General features: G+C 34.5%; 1 protein-coding gene across 5 annotated transcripts; it reads left to right on the forward strand.

The window, feature by feature from the left end:
- The first annotated feature begins 258 nt into the window (after window positions 1–258).
- On the forward strand, window positions 259–17,662 carry LOC135160943 (formin-binding protein 1-like). Of its 5 annotated transcripts, none has more exons than XM_064118116.1 (11): window positions 259–626; window positions 5,551–5,666; window positions 6,155–6,205; window positions 8,369–8,675; window positions 8,813–8,959; window positions 9,824–10,180; window positions 11,969–11,998; window positions 12,466–12,773; window positions 13,987–14,178; window positions 14,375–14,511; window positions 14,908–17,662. In XM_064118116.1, exons 1-11 carry the CDS (start codon window positions 603–605, stop codon window positions 15,063–15,065), a joined length of 1,827 nt encoding a protein of 608 aa, XP_063974186.1. In that variant the 5' UTR covers window positions 259–602; the 3' UTR covers window positions 15,066–17,662. The 5 variants fall into 5 exon arrangements, with proteins under 5 accessions (XP_063974186.1, XP_063974188.1, XP_063974191.1 ...); XM_064118118.1 differs by having other exon boundaries at window positions 11,972–11,998; XM_064118119.1 differs by having other exon boundaries at window positions 263–626; window positions 14,387–14,511.
- Window positions 17,663–17,700: the final 38 nt, after the last annotated feature.

A 17,700-nucleotide genomic window follows, 5' to 3' on the forward strand; every position in this document is an offset into this window, starting at 1 on the left:
TTTCGAAGAAGAAAACATTTAGAGACGAAAAGATCGTTAATATGCCGTGGAGAGTGGGGTAACACATGCGAACATGTTAGGGAATTTTAACGATAAAAAAATGTTAGGAAAGTGAAACAAAAACTGATAATTTTATGATTATTTGTCTGGCGGGGGGTAACATAACCTTAAAAATACCTCAGTGAGATGTCGCTCCGTCCGAATTCCGGGCGTTTCGCGAAAATCTTGAAGCAGTGGCCTTCGGTATGTTTCTCCCGTTTCTCCCCATCGGGCCAGACTTTGGGTGTGGGTACAAGAAGGGCCAGTCAGTGGTTACACGGTCTCTACACGGTCACAAGGCGGACATGTTGTCGGTGTATTTCCGTCAATGTGCGCGGTGTTCTGACGCGTGAAGGGGGGAAGAACAAAAAATTCCACCTTATTTTTTATTATTTCTCTCATGAATATCACCAATTTTCCATTAAAACGGATAAAGTGCCAGAGTTTGTATTGTGACGAGTGAGTTAATACATTGAACATATGTGAAGTGACTAGTGTATTTTGAATTTTCTAGCGTTACTTCGCCGACAATACAGGATTTTTCTCTCTATCCAGTTGCAATAATGAGTTGGGGTAGTGAACTTTGGGTACGTTGTACATCCACTTGTCCTCCACATCTCGACATACCTGGATAAACTACATCTACATCATTCCTCCCCCCATCGCCACAAGTACCAATGACTCACCCGGACAACTCGACCGCCCTTCAATACAAGCCATCACCACTAATTTTTTTTCGATCCACTAAAAAATTGTTATCTCTCAATATTTCGGGCATTTCACCGATTTAGCCGCTGAAAAAACCCGTTCTGAATGAGCCCCAGGCAAGACATCGCAAATCCACCATCTCGCCTCACCTTTTCCCCCAGGCACTCACCTCTGTGCCCATGATATCCTCCTCCCCCCTCCCTTCCCCCACCCATTTTCAATAATAATCCCCATTTACCACTAATTATTGTCATGATCATTACTACTAGGGTCTTCAGACAGTACAACTACATCCTTTATACCATTGAATTGAACTACATTGAAATTATTCGATTCAACTGTCCGTTTATTAAGGTGCACTCTATTTTTAAACCCCGCAAGTTCTTTTACCTTTTGTGCATCACCCTCCTTTACCGCATTGTGGGACACTTTTCTGGAAAACTATTTTCATATTTCACTCTCTGTTATTGTACTGTCAATTTTGCTATCTTGGAGGAGGGGGAAGGAAACGGGAAATTTGGGAGGAACAAACAGGAATGCGGTTGAGTTTTGCGAAAATGACAGAACGATTCTACGTTTTAAATTTGAGGCATCATGTTAGGTGCTCAGGGATTAAATAATTTCGGTGAATTGTGTCTTTAAGGAGTTACTGTTGATATATATTAATTTTTCGTGATTTTTGTAGATTTTTTCATGTTAATTTTGCCAATCGTTTATCGGGAATTTATTAAAAAACTCGAGAATCGACGTGATATCGACAATAACTTCCCTTAACCGAGTTTACAAAGAATATGTTCGAATGTAGGACAATTACGACAATGTTCGCCAGTACGTTTTTTGTAGGGTGGATTAAGGATGTGTGTAAAAATGGTCCTAAAAAAATTTTACTGTCTTCCTTAGACTTCGAGATATCAATGAAAATGTGATTGATAGTTATAAGAGTTGTGAAGGGGTTTAGCAGTTCGCTACAGTTTTTTTTTCATGTTGATAAAAGTTGGAATGGAGGAATGTGAGTTGATGGTTCAAGGATAAAATAGATAATATGGTATGCGAGTAAAGCGAATAGACTTAGGTGTGTCGTAGTGCTCGTGGGATTCTGTCAAATACATTTGTTTATTTCCTTGCGTTACATGGAGATGTACAAACTAAAATTATCTTTTTTCGAAGAAACATTTACTAGAAGTCAATAGAGTTTTGATTTCTTAGTAGACATTATTATTGGCCATGATTTTTTACGATTTCTCTCAGTGATTTCAATCGTTTATTGGCAGGAAATCTAGGGAAAATAACAGTAGAAAATCCGTACCTAATAATTCTTCACAAAAAATGTAGAGACGATGAGTGACAAAAAAACATTTATGGATTTTTTTATATAGAATGATGGAAGAGATGAATATAATTTTCAATGAGATATAAATGGAATAGCAATAGATTTTTGAGATGTCGGAGAGAATTTCTACTAGTCTGGAGAACAGAACTTTTCAAGATAATTAGGTTTTTAAATATTTTTTCTCACGTGGAAATTTTAAACAGCCGAATCATTTGCCTGGTTGTTGCATATTTCTCTCAATCATCGAATACTCCCGGGAGACGGTGGAGCAAAACGGACAACTTCAATTCTTTTAACGGTTCATAACTCAGAAATCACTTTATCAATTGTACGGCTTCATCGACAGTTCAAATCCTTATTAACCTGACAAAAAAAACCGACTGTCCATATCACTCCAGTCTCTCCTACACATTTGCAATAATGCTCTTCACCATTCTTTTGATTTTTGCAATTAATCGCTAGAGTAATTACCAATCGGAGTATAAATCCTCTGCAAGATTATTTATTAAGTTAAATATTTGAATTCGGTCAAATGATTGGAGTTGACGTAGTTCTCAAACTATAAGTCGATTAAAAGTAGCATAAATATATAAAAATAAACAAACAAAATCCTTAATATTAATTGTTAGTTTTCAATTTAAATCCATTTCCAATTTATGAAATAACTCTTCAAAAAACCGTTTTTATACTGTGAAATTATCGGATGGATACGTAATCCAAATCTCCCACAAAATATTCTCACCAACATCCTTTTTATTTATTCACAGTTGAATATAATTATAAAATTACAATAGTTCCTGGTTTTCATGTCGAAATTTGTTTCCCTTTGGAACGGATGTATACTCGCATTTCCACTTGTTTATTTCTTTTTCATTTTCCCCAGTTAAACTGTCTAGAACGTTTTTTTTTTTTCTCAAACATCACGTGAATGTATTCTTCTGTACTCAAATAGTACAGTTGATTTGTGACGTCTCGTTGATGCGACACACCAGACATAGCTGTCGAAAAGGCCACTTTACCGTAGTAAATTTCATACATGAGTGATTACGCAGGTGTTACACCACACTATCATCACCATACAATTGTCAATTAACATCACAATCACTTGATTCAGCATCTGAAAAAATTTTTTCACCACAATTTTGTGAATTACTTTGCGATAGAAATGAAATCAGGTATTTTGCACCCACGCGGCTCATTCTCGCCTACATTTTCACCAGATTTCGTAGTACCACTCACAAAACGACTCGACATAATTCTGAAATTGCGCAATTACAACAGACATAACATTGTACGAACGTATAATGCCGTTTTATTTTTTTTCTTATGTCATATACACGAATGCAATGCTGTCTCGGTGAAATGAGTTAGAGGAAAAATGAAACGTTGAACGTTGCTGATGAGAAAGAAATCTGAACCAAAAAGTTGCGATTCAAGTGCTTTTCTCGCAACATTGTTCATATATTTAGCTGTAAATTAGCCATTTGCCCGCGACGTATTTTAAACTTCATTTGTTGATTCATTCAATGATTCATTGGTGTACACAACGAACCTTACATTGACATTGACGATGTTGACGGCCGACGTTGTGCCGACATTGACGACGTTCTGCCGACACTGCGCCGACATTGATTTTTTTTAGTAATTTCCCAAAACTGAATGAATTCCTCCTAACAGGCCATAATGCAATCAATCTTGTCATCGAATTCTGTCAAGATAGCACTGAAAATAATATCTTTAGTCGGTTTCCCACTTACTTCAAAAAATTACTCTTCTGTTTATCGTTGAAGAACCACCGGTGGTCTAGAAATAGAGTAATCGAACCCCAGCGCTTAAAATTAATTGTCCTGTCATCGAGAAATTGAAATTTTTTTATTTAACAAATACAATGCTTCCATTGGAGATGAAAAAAAAAATGAATCGATCAAACAGCGAGAATCAAAGTCATTAAAATTTTTTTTCAAATAAAGCATGTGACATTACTCATACCCTTAATACAAAGAAAGATATTGTGGGGGATCGATAGGAAATGAGGGTGAGGCGCCCTCGCCGACTCGATTACGTGACTCATACTGTGCACTTGAGAGTTCACTAAAAACATAGACGTACACATGTGTGTAACGAAATGACGAGCCTCCACTTTCGTTTGTAATATGGGAAAAATTTTCATTCTTCATTCATTATTTTTTTTTCCCTCGGTGATTCTCAGTACAGAGTTCAGGGAGGAAAGAAATCTTGAAGAATTCACGTGTCAAGATGACGATAAGCCTGCATGCATGTCATTTTCTATTAATATTCTTTATTATTAACTGAGATTACAATTATCGGACACGTGTTCTTTTTAAACGAAGCAGTCTTCCTCTCTCACGTTCGTCATTGTTTTATTTCATGATTAATTAGGGGTGCTCAAGTATTCCACCCCTTAGTCGAAATTAAAAATAGATTATAATATAATTGAATAACGAATTAAATTTAATCATTTTCAATGAGTCAATTCTTCAATAATTCGGGGGAGAAAATTAAAAAATAAGGAATGGGAAAGTTGTCATAGAAAATAATTGTACTTTTCAAAACTGCTGTTTTTAATTATTTTATCAATATTCCCCTAAAACCAGTCTTTCTGTGACTTTTAATGATAAAACGGGAGGTTTATGACCCGATCCGAAAGCGAGTGATTTAATCTCACGAGGAAAAAAAATCTTTTTCCGCACAGTTTGCTCAACAAAAAAATGTTATCTAACGGTTCAATGTCACAATTTTAATTCTGCAAAGATCTGCAGAGTTCATCATCGCCAAAATGATTTTGGAAAATTAGGGTCAAATGGGATTTAAATGTAAAACTAGAAGAGGACCTGGGGATAAAAAATAGCAAAAGCACTAGGATTTCCTCAAAATGTTGAACGGTTGGGCTTACATTGGGGATCGAGAGCATGGGAATTTTTTGCCCCCTTTTAAATGCTTAATTGAGAATACATGTGACAAGGTCAATGGGATTTGTCATTGACTGCATTGCGTCTGAATAGCAGAGTCCAGTAGCATTTTATTCTGTATATCAGCCGTTGAACTTTTATGGTAAAGACACTTATTCCTCTCCCCCGTTCAGCCCCTTCCTCACCATTACTGATGCCACATTTGTAGTAACTCCGTATTCGGCGTGAACCGGTTTTTCAGCAAACAACATTTGACCCTGCAATTCCTCTTTTATTTCAACATCATTCATTTTATTTACTCCTTTGTAAATGGGAAAAATGATACATTGGTGATTTGAGAATATACAAAAAAAAAAAAACTAGTGTATCGTTTGTATCTGTTCGATAAGCGTTGCAATCACCTACTTCCCGTTATGATAACAGAAGTATGCGGGAGAAAACAGGAGGTTGATATTTAATGCGTTCGACTATTCCCAAAACCCTGTTCTTTCTGGGGAAATTTCCTAAGTAAACGTTGATTCATTTTTTTTTCCTTTTTTTCAGGATCAGTACGACAATCTATCCCTGCATACGCAAAAGGGGATAGATTTTTTGGAGAGGTATGGACATTTCATACGGGATCGGTGTAAAATTGAAGTGGAGTATGCTGGAAATTTGAGGTAAACAAAATTTTAATGAGTTTAGGAAAAAACGAATGGAATATTCGAATTAAAATAGTTTGTTTTCAATTGGTTATCTCTAGTTTGTATTTAATCGTTTTCATTAACTATTCAGAAAATAAATGGTTATGGGTAGTCCACGTGGTATATCATAGACGAGACGATTTCATGAACAGAATCATAGAATTTTATTTATCTGTTCCAGCACTTGTTATCGAAATTCTTCGGTTCATACACCCTAATGAATAAACACGCGAATAATTTGGGAGATTCTTATATAAAATTGGCCAAAAGATAATTGAAAGGAATCTAAAGGATTTTTTTTACCACACGTGCACACTTTTTATTTAATGAATTCAAAATACCAGAGAAATCTCCCATTTAACTCACGATGATTTTGTAAAATAAACTACAATTGTTTTGGCAAAATAACATTTCTTATCTTTGAAAAAATAATAATAATTTCGTTCAATTTTCTAATGTTACAGAAGGCTAGTGAAAAATTACCAACCGAAGAAAAAGGAGGAGGAGGACTACCAGTAAGTTAAAAATAACGACAATATTTGATAACTAGGTGAAAGCTATTGGGAAAGTTGCCGCAGAGTTCGAAGCATTTAGCACCGGTTTTTTTTCTTTCCCTTTTCACTCGCCTCTTGTTGTTAAAAATAGGACTGTTGCATTAGAGATAACAATCTAATGATCATGAATTATCTCCAAAGAACTATTTAGGGAATCTGTTGAACATCGTAATGTACGAATTAGAGGATCAGTCACCTGTCTGACACGGAAATATTAACTCAAACTATCAGAAAAAAACCTTGTTCACAGATTAATGAAACAAATTCATAATAATTGATTAATGAGCCCTATTTGTTGATACTAATTACTGAATTATTCAGACATCTCCGAGAGAATAAGTCTTTTTCGAAAAATTGATTGATTGATTGTTTCACTCGTATCCTCCTCGCATTTTTCCGTCTGTCTCTATTCCACCCCCAACACCTTCTGCATCGCATTTGCCATGAGCCCCAGACATACCCCACCCTGAGGGAAACCCTCTAGCCAGGTGCAGTTGCCACTTTTACGAGATTCTCGCTCGATAATGAAACTGGGAAATTAAACACGTCGGAAAATTGTTACTGCGGTTGGGAATTACCTTCGGTCATAGAATACTTGTATTTAATTAAAAAAAAGATACAACTGTTTATTGATTGACTATTACACTGAAATATAAGTCGATAAAAATGAGAAATTTAAAAGATGGAAATTTTTCACGTGAAACTTTCGAAACATCTCGTAATTCCTGAACTATCAACATCGGCAGATACCTTCTGAAGATTTTTATAAGAATATTGATGGTCTACTATTTAGATTCTACTCATTTTCTGACTATCTCCAACTATTTTGGTACCGTAAGCGGAGAAAGGTCATACCGCGTCGTTTTTCATTCATCCAAACATGTTTAATTTTATTCAATAAGGTGATAAATGTCCTTATCACCAGCCCCGGGTTCTATCTACAGCAGCGATATTGTCCATTTAAACTAGATATATGTCTACATGTATCTAGATATATGTTGGTTGACCGCACTAATTAAGATTTCTCCAGTGAAGAAAATCATTCCAAGAAATTCTCACATGTCATTTGCGAACTTCTGAAACATTCAATGTCATCTGAAAACATCAGAAGTTTCTTTAGCTTTACGGTTAAAAATCAGGCGTCATTGTGCATGATCACTCATTGGATCAATTAATTTCAAATCCTTCTTCTCATTGTCAATTTATTTCTTTGAACTTTTGTTCATTCTTGAGTTGAAAAACAAGTCTTGATTTACCGTAAAAACATCTTATAAATTCTGGGCAATAAAAGCTGTCATCTTGAACATTTGAAGAGTGTTCGCGATAAACGATGAACGTTTCAAAATAGATTCAGTTGATCAAAAAAATTTGTTATTCTCTGTACACTCGGGGACTCCCATTTCTAGCACTACCTATTCATTATTCTATACTGTAAAACGTATTTTCCCCCGGGAAAATGTTCGTTTTATGCGTAAAAAAGAACAACAGTTTTTCGTTTAGACTTTCTAATGCAGTGAGTTTAGTAAATAATTTTTAACTAGAATAATGCCAATTCTATTTCTGCAAACGTGTCAAACATTTTATTTTGAAAGCAGAATAATATTTTTTCATATCAGTATTACACAGATGTTGATTTCTGAGTGCTCCTCAATTCCATAAAAATCCATTACATTGAAAAATGAATAATTTAAAAGAAATTAATTAAGAAATGAGTAATTAAAAGAGTAATTTTCTAACAGAATAATAATAACGATATTCCCGCGGGCGGTCTCTCCCCTCAACCATCATCTCGTTGTTGAATACAAGTCAATATTTTTTTTTTTTTGCATAGAATTAATTCGCACAAAGATTAATTTGAAAAAATTCTCAATTCTCTGAAATCCAATAGCCATTTACTTAAAAGTCAAAGTCTATTCGTTTAAAAAATAATTATGAAAATATGCAATTGGCCCCTTTTATATTAAATACCAACACTATTGAGATGTCTCAAATAATATAAGAAGCAAACTTTCGACAGTTACGATCTGAAATGCGTGGGATGCTCTGAGGGCCCCTGAATTCCACAGGAATGACGTCTTCACGAAATCATAAATCTATAATTCTTTTCATTCTCCATTCTTTCAGGTACAGTCCGTGTAAAGCATTCAAATTAGAACTGAATGAGGTAAATGATCAAGCAGGACAGAGGGAAGTTATAGCGGAGAATCTCCAGGCGAATGTTCTTCGTGAGCTGAATTTACTAGTTAAAGATTTCAAGGAAGATCGAAAAAAACATCTTCAGGAGGGTGCAAGATTAATGACATCATTGACAACGCAAATTGGTAACTTAGAGCGAGCTAGAAAAGCGTATGAGAAAGCATTTCGTGAAGCGGAGAGGGCAATTGAGAATTTTCAAAGGGCAGACGCTGATCTGCACTTGTCGAGAGCAGAAGTACGTGGTTTATTCATTTATCAGTGACAATGCATTTTTTTTCATTAGTGTAAAAAAAAAATTCTGTCAAGTTTTAATTGAGGGGAGTGTCTCAATGGGTTTGAGAATTATGGTAATGAGGTAATTATTGTGTTTAGGTGGAGAAGCAGCGAATGAATAAGACGTTGAAAACACAACAGAGTGAGGAGGCAAAAACGGAATACGCGAATCAACTACAGAAAACTAATGAACTCCAGAGGCTTCATTATCACACTGCGATGCCAGAAGTTTTTAAACATTTGCAGGTAAAGCTTTTGTGGGTTTGTTGGAATTGGCTGTTGGGGGGAATCGTGGGCTGGTTCGATTGACATGTCATATCTGAGTAATTATAGAGTTATCTTGGTAATGAGTCACTTTGGGGGGGAGCTATCAAGTGATATTTTTGATAGGAAAATCCCTCGGTCTTTTGAGGATGTTCACTTTTGATGGTTGAAATAATTCTATTGAGGGATATTTGACGATAGTTACAGTCACTTTGATAAAATTAAAAGAACAGTTTTTTACAAATATGCAAATTGTGAATTTTTATTCGACGTCAAAAATAAAATAAATTTAGAATCTACAGATTCTGCATTGGGAAGTTCTGTTAATATCCTAAAGCAGTTTGCTATTTTTTTGCCCAAAATATTGAAACTCTTTGGTTTATTCAGCTAAAAAAGTTGCAAAAGTTTATGTCATATTTAAATTACATATTCAATTATTTTTCATAAAAATCGCGACGGTAATGTAACTTTATTATGGTCAACGACGATATCGCCCTAGATGACGAACGGTGTACGTAAACTAGATCTTGTCTAAAGAGGAGTTAATGACGACAACTTAAATAGATCACTGAAAGATTTAATCTAGACGAAGTTAAAATCATTATGTATAAGGGTATTACATCGATCAAAACGAGATTTTTGTTAGCGTTTCTATTTTGGAAGAAGTATCTTTAACATCAGACATTAAATAAGTACCTACACGATAATCCCCTTATAATTGATTTGGCACGTCGATCTTATCTTATCTGAATAACACTGAAGTTACGATGATTCATTATCAATGAATACTATTCTGTCTTTCGCTCATTCATTCACCGGTCGGTTTTTTTATTTTGATTGTTCCAGGAATTGGATGAGAAAAGAATAAAGAACATGAGGAATTACATGCTAAAATCAGCGGACATAGAACGAGCAGTGGCACCGATAATTGCCAAATGTTTGGATGGAATTGAGAGGGCGGCTAATGAAATTAATGAGAAGGAGGATACGATGCTGGTGATTGAACGGTACAAGAGTGGTTTCACACCACCTGGTGATTTTCCATTTGAGGATCTATCTGATGCTAAGACATACGACAGCAATACACAATTATCACAGCTTGCAATGCAACCGATACACAATCATTTGACCGTCAAAGGTACAGTTTCTGGTGGAAAAATCAAGAAGAGGGTCGGAATATTCGGAATTTTCAGCAGTAATAAGGTAATTAAAATATTTTTTCATCATTTGTTATCTGGATTCAGCGTTTATATCCATAAATACTTGTCATCAGTCTTTATGTTCACTCATTAGTGCCACTCATTAGCAGTGTAGATGCCCTTTCATCACGACCGATTCTCTGTGGGGTCGATATTTATTTTTTTGATGAATTTCTCATAACAATGATGATAATCATGTATTTCAAAATTTCGTGTTTTTTTAATTCTCGTATTAGATTAGTCGATTCGGTCGTGTTTTAGTTATAACGCTCACTGAATAACTTTGTAATCGTAATTGCGAGACAATTTCTTCTAAGCTATCGTTAGAGTGTGAATTTCTGAAAGTCAATGTTTGTTGATGCGATTGCTGATCAATTTTTAGTTCACACGGTAATTAAATTAGTCGGTTGTCCATGTCATCACTAAAATTCCAATTTATAAATACAAACTCTACTTCGGACCTTATTCACTTCAATTTTTTAATCCTTAACGTTATTTCCTGAAATCGGTGCCATGAGAATATGGTAATTAATTATAATAGGAACCTACAACTGCTTTGAGGAATAATTGTTACACTTTCAGTGATATTTTACCGCACTCCCATATCAGAAGAGGCGAAGATACTAACGCGATAAGCTGTGATATCACTGCGATTATTTGTCTAAAGATTTCTCCACTGCAGTGTCAAAGAAACATGACGCATATGTCTGTTATCATTCATTATTTTCGTGTTTCTGACAACAACAAATTTCACAGAAAAATCTGACGCGTCTCTGAGCAATTCTATAAGCTCTTTAATTTTTTTTTTGACAATTCCAACGAGAGCAAAAAAAATGAAAGAATGATTTACTACGATTTTCATAGAATTTAAATTGAATTACATTCTTACAGAGTTCCAATAGAAACTTAATAGGATTTCTCAGAGAAAGAGTGGGTTTGTCGATAAATTTTGACATATAAAATTAACTAACTGTAAAAATTAAGCTGATATTTTACAAGTTCCCGATTTTTTTATTATACACTTCCTTGGCTTTGTCACAATATATCACCCTACTAATATTGAATCTACTACGAAGTGGCACAATAGGATGAGTGGATTTAAGTCCAAAATGAGTGAAGTCGTTGGCGAAGCGTAAGGGAGCCATTTGGTCTATTATGTCGTTTCAATTATGGTATTATTCAAACTATGAATGACTAGCGGATGTTGATATATTCTTCTAAGAATTTTCGATAATCATTCTCTCATGATGCGATGATTACCAATTTTATTTGTTACAATTTGAAAATCAATGTTATATTGGAAATTATACTCGTAGAATTCTATTCTATTTTGCCACTTCACAGTAAAATTTCGTTCGAATATAGTCTCGAGGTAATTTCAATAAATATCTCTAATTACTAATCTCTCATGGACATCCAATTCATTGGGTTTATGCACTTCACTATTAAAATATATTCGTCATTGTGAACAATTTCGCTGATGTCTCTCGCAATAATAAAAACATATGTTTTTGTTTATCTTTTTTATATATTTGAAAATTCGGTGGTTGGGTCGATCTACCTGACGTTTGTTTACAACAAATCCATCAACAATAAAATGGGGGAATTTATTTTCTTTTGTAAGTACTTTGCTTCCCGAAAGTGCTAATAAATTTTTGTTTCTGCTTGTGAAATATGAATCGCAAAGCCAAAAATTCTTGTGTTTTGCCTACTAACAAATGTTGATAATGTTATCAATGGAAAGTGATATGGCTTTTGTGATTTGTTTCATGCAAAAATTATAAAACGGCAGAAGTTGATCGAGGTGTGCATAGCTTTGAAGGTCTGTCTGTCTTTTTGTCATTATTTTTTTCGTTAGGAGTGCTTTCGTTTGTTAAATCTGCATTGAACTGATGGAACTAAACTTCTGTTCGTAAAATATCTCACAAATGAATATTTCAATGTGAATATTTTCGCCCTATAGTTTAACAATCAAAAAAAGACTGTCCAACATCTTTCCCAGAATAAATCATTCTTGAAATAATTTCATAATCGTGAAAATAATTGTTCGACTCTTTACGTTCCCTCAATTCGATTCAGAGTTCATTATTTTTATTGTATCAAGCTTTTTCATCAATTCATTTACACTTAATCTTTCAATGTCTCTACATTAAATCACAAAATAAAAAATGTCACAGCGTCTTAACAATGTCATAATCACCTGTTTCTCGTGGCTCTCGAATATTTTGATGTGTGTGCTCCAATAGTTTGAGGAATAAATGAAAATCTGATGAAAATTAATAATTTCAGAACAATGTGCCTGGCTATGGTGACGGTGTGAAGGAGGATTGCAGTGATTTGCCTCCAAATCAGAGGAAAAAACGGTTGCAACAGCGATTAGACGATATTCAGGCGAAAATACAGCAGGAAACAGCAGCGAGAGATGGACTGATGAAGATGAAAGGTGCATATGAACACAATCCAGCCCTCGGTGATCCTATGAGTATAGAAGGCCAATTAAATCAATCGAGCCATAAACTCGACAAACTGGGTGGCGAGTTGACCAAGTTTCAGGGATATCTCGAGGAAGCCATAAAAGCAGGCGCTGGACTCTCAAGGTAACCCATTTTATTTATTTATTAACTGCCATTTACGTGATTCAATTAGATTTATCAAGGTCCAAATTCACGAACAAAATGCGTAAGAACATAAATCTCTGAGGATATCTTGTTATTTATTTATTCATTGGTTCTCCGTCAGTGTTCTCTTGCCGTGAGAATTTCCAATTCACTGACTTTGGGTTGAACCCGTTGGGATGTATTCCAACGAGAATACATTCCTTGTATTCTCAGAGATTCTGGGGAAGGATGAGATTGGAGTAAATTGACTCATCGCGATTCATCACGTCATCGGTGACTTGATTTTTGTTGAGGAATTTGTAAATGGAAGGAATAATTCAGTAGTGCAACGGTGAAATAGTTCAGAACGGCACCGTATTGAATTCGATGTAATACGAAATATTATATATTTTTTTTACATCAGACATAAACAAAAAAATTAGTCTTTCCATAAAAAACAAAATAGTGTCAGTTCTTCAGCAATTAAATTACTCTCTAAACACACTGAGAGGAAAAATTAATGAGGCTAAAAATTATATACCAAATAATTGCTTTCGTGAGACTTTTTTGTCTTTCGAGTAAATAAATTCGTTCTATGAAGCGTCACGAGAGACTGAACTTTTGCTTAAATGAATTATATTGAACTGTATATATCTTTGTCCAATGAACTCTTTTCATTTCTACAAAACAGATCATTTCAAGGGGATAACTTCTTTAAAATTTCTTTTTTCTTTTTTGTTATGGCATTCTTTCTAGATTATTTTCACCCGATAGATTATATTTTTAACGTGATTCGTTACAAGATGTAACTGCCCATTGCCCGAAGGCTTTACATATTATTTGGTTTCATAGAAATGAGACATCAGTAATCGTAATTTGTTGGATTAGAGATACAGAAGTGATTCGGTTACTCTCAACTGTGTGCTAATTCTCCCCAGGAGTTTGAGTTTTCGCAGTTCTGTTTGTTTCAACTCTTCTAAGAAAGTCTGTTGGGGATATTTATACTACGTTCTGACGTTAGGATCCCATATATGACATATGTTATGCATATTTGCAATAATCACACGTAAAAATTAATTTTTGTGAAAGATATTGAATTAATTTTCTTTCCAATCCATAAAAAACCTCAACTGTTAATTTTATTTCACCAAAAATTGTTACAAATGTCATTGAAACATTATAAAAACTAAAAAAAAATTTATTGATGTTAAAGTCCCAGTCAAGCGTCGAGAAAGCCAACGAGTAACGGTTCCACGACACGATCAACAAATTCGAGGAGATCGAGTCACTCAGGCGGTGAAGAGAGTCTGTCACGATCGGCATCAGATTCAAGCGTTAGCAATGCCAACGCCAATCAACCAGTGCATAAGAAGAGTGCACCAGGGACTCCACAGCCAAGTCATGAGTGAGTTAACGTCATTCCTCTTTCAGTTAATGTCACTGAAACAGGTTTCAGTTTGATATGTTGAGACTATTGACTCCTGGTGTTGGCCATATCATTCGATTATACGATCGATTGCCGATTGATAATGCCGATAATAGAAGTAGTTCAATTGTTAGGCAAATAGACAAGGTATTCGCTTTACGGTACTCATGCACAGTTCCACGAATAGCCCGGAATCTGGACTTGGTGCGTCGAGAACGTCGTTACCCGGCAGCGGAGGTGAGGATTATTATGCGGACGAGGTCGATGCACCACCACCACTAGGAACCTGTCGAGCGCTCTATCCATTCGATGGTAATTTTTTTTTTCATCAGTTAGCCACTTCTTGGTGTCCTATTCTCTGTCAAATTCAGTTTTTTTTATAGAAATCGTGTGCATTAATTTTTATTGCAAAAAACAACATGGCAGATGAAAGTCATATGTCCCAATTTATCATTAGTATGAATGAATTGCTTGTGCTCTAATTCCTCTGCTCAGTAAATAAGATAGTAATCAGGATGAAAATAGACGAAGAGAATCGTAACATGAGAATTTAAAAAATTAAATCCACTTGAAAGTAAATGCATCGATTTATAATTCTACTTTTCCAGAAAATAATGCCATTAACTATTCAAGATTATTCTCTCTTTCGTTTACCAAGAGTTATCGGGATCCAAATTTAATGAAAAATTCTATTTTTCTGCCGTTTAGCAACGAGTGAGGGCTCAATTCCAATGTTCGATGGTGAAGAGCTCTACATGATCGAGCTGGATCAGGGTGACGGTTGGACGCGTGTCCGCAGAATGTCACAGCCCATCGAGGGCTTTGTCCCCACTTCCTACATAGAATTTCAGCTGTACAACACATAATTTCCCTCCAGTGATTCGTAAGAATATCTAAATGGTTTTTTAAAGTGGTGCGTTGTTGAAAATAATATTTCCTTTTCAATGCCGAAAGAAAAAAAATACTCGACAGGCAGATTAATCCAGCGAACAATTGTTCTGGGTATCCATAAATAATCGCTTGATAAATGTGATTAAGCCTGAACAATGTGAAATATCAAATTGGCCTCTTTGTGGCCAATAGAAAATAGTTGTAATCGTTTGATTTAGTTTCGTGCAATTTAACAAACATTGTAATATTTTTTTTTTCATTTTTATGACAGTCATTAAAATTGAGATCATTATCCATCAGTGACAGTTGAGTTTAAGTGCAGATATAAGGAACATTATAATCAACATTGATCTTCATTACGTATGATCAATGGAGATCGTTGTGAAGGGGCTTTGAATGTGGCACATTAAGCGCGTGTTACCTCATCGAGGAAAATTAATATTCAGCTATGGGTGTACGAGTGATTTCATGTAAAAAAAATTTTGTATGAATGGGACTTAATGCGGTTGTGGAAAAAATTTTTACTCTGATTAAAATCTACTACCTATAGAGCTCTATTCATTCTACAATGAAAATATTTCGGTGATGAGTGAGATTAATTACAGAAATTTTCAGTCTGAATTGTAATAATTACTGACGGGAAGTTAGATTTCTGTTCAATTATCTTCACTCGTCTTTTGCTTCTGATGAATTTTGCTTGAGGCTCGTTGAAATTCATCGTACATATTGGAATTATTAATGATATATTCATAGCACTCGTTACGAGTTATTTGTCATCGCACGGAATATTCACAGGGGCTGGCCCACGGATGGTCCTGGATTAGGTATTTTCTAATGTAAAAAATGGAATGGATAAATTACATGAGACTGATATCCGCATGAATATCTCCCCGTGTGCGCGGTGACATTCTAGATTCTATCATGTTTATTTTGATAGAATTATGGTAGGAGAGGGTGTGATAAAATGGACACTTGTGATTTTGTTTCCTGATGTTCACAGTTCAGAAATAAATTTGTCAATCGTCAGGCTGGGCCCATCAGAGCGGGAAATAGTTATCTTGTTCTGGAAACAAAATTAGCCGTTCCATTAAAAAATAAATGAGCAGTTGACATTCAAAAAAAGGAAAAGCTGTCCATTTTGTTACATTACCCTCTAATTGATGATAATTTAAAGACAAGTCACGAAGAGAAAGGATTGTAGGAATGTCTGGAGAATTTTCTAGGAAATTCCATCGGGTTTTAAGACACATTAAAGTATTCTTTTTAATAAAAATGCTTAAGAGAACATTTTTTACGTGATAACTCAATAGAATCTGATTTTTATATGTAATTTTTCTATCTATTGTCTGGATTTTCCCTTTGATTTGTTCGATTAAGAGAATTTATCGAACATCTAAGCGAATTTTCTGTTAATTTTTACAGATTTTTTCTATAATTTTTTTTTCATGGTGATGTAGTATGTTAATCACTCATTGCTCATAGCTATATCTCTGTACATAGTGTGGATTTGGGAAGAGGGTAATTTTGAAAATTACTAAGCAAATTTACAAACTGATGGCAACAGAATTTTTAAACACACATTCGTTAGGTTCGATGTAGGACATATTTATTCGAATATCCTTCATCTCATTCGTTGAATCATACTCCACATAGTCTCTCTCCCCTTGAACGGTCTAATGAATAACAATTTAAATGCACTGAAAATAAGTCTCAAAATTATTTTAATTCATTGCACCTCAACATTTACTCGTAAATTACTAGGGACAAATAGGTTAATCAACAAAGAGACTTGAGCAAGAAAGTAACGAGTATAAGGAAGAATTGTTTTACGTTGACGAATCTGTTGATTGGTCTGGGGATGAGGGAAATTTAGAACAGGAAAAAATTAATTGTAGATTGACAGAAATTGAAGAATCAAATAATATGATTGAGAAAAAAAATAGATAGCCAATAGAAAGTGGACATATGGATTAATTCACTTGTTATTGATTCGTTGATTTAACTACTTCCGAATCATCATTGTAAATAATTACGTTCCAGTAATGAAATGCATAGCTTTTGGCTAATTACTCAAAGGACGAAACATTCCAGTTGATTTTTTTTATTGTTCAAGTTGTATCTGACAATTCTAAGAAAGTCAACTGTGAATTTAGGTTTAAATACTTTGTTCCTTATCTTTTTTTTATATTAGACCGGCGACAGTAGCGACACAATCGAATTTGACATTTATACTTACGATTTTTTTAATTCGTTGACTCGGTTTATTTAGTTTTTTATTGACACGTACTGTTTCTGCTATTTATCTACGTTTTTTTTTAAGATCACAAATTTGCAACTGTATTTGAACAGAATATCATGAATTAACTACGCTGAGATTATCGATTTGAGGATTTATCAATAGCGGATAAGAAGAATTTATTGGGGAAAATAAAAACGTGTCTATACTCTGTATATTTTGTGATTTTATATGAAATTGAAAAGTATTGTAGATAAATACCATCCGCAAACATTACATCTTTAGTATTAAGTAAAATTAATTAATGTTTAGGAAATATAAATACTAAAAAAGTGATTGTCTTCTTGTTGAAAACATTGATTCTTATTTTTTTT

This window comes from Diachasmimorpha longicaudata, chromosome 3 (assembly GCF_034640455.1).
Source record: "Diachasmimorpha longicaudata isolate KC_UGA_2023 chromosome 3, iyDiaLong2, whole genome shotgun sequence".
NCBI classification, from domain to species: domain Eukaryota; kingdom Metazoa; phylum Arthropoda; class Insecta; order Hymenoptera; family Braconidae; genus Diachasmimorpha; species Diachasmimorpha longicaudata.

What these genes read in the sequence shown, in the direction of transcription:
- LOC135160943 (XM_064118116.1), top strand. Translation starts at nt 603, where the DNA reads ATGAGTTGGGGTAGTGAACTTTGG. An exon ending in TGCACTTGTCGAGAGCAGAA is followed by an intron (nt 8,676 to 8,812) that starts GTACGTGGTTTA and finishes TATTGTGTTTAG; the next exon opens with GTGGAGAAGCAGCGAATGAA. An exon ending in ACTCCACAGCCAAGTCATGA is followed by an intron (nt 14,179 to 14,374) that starts GTGAGTTAACGT and finishes ACTCATGCACAG; the next exon opens with TTCCACGAATAGCCCGGAAT.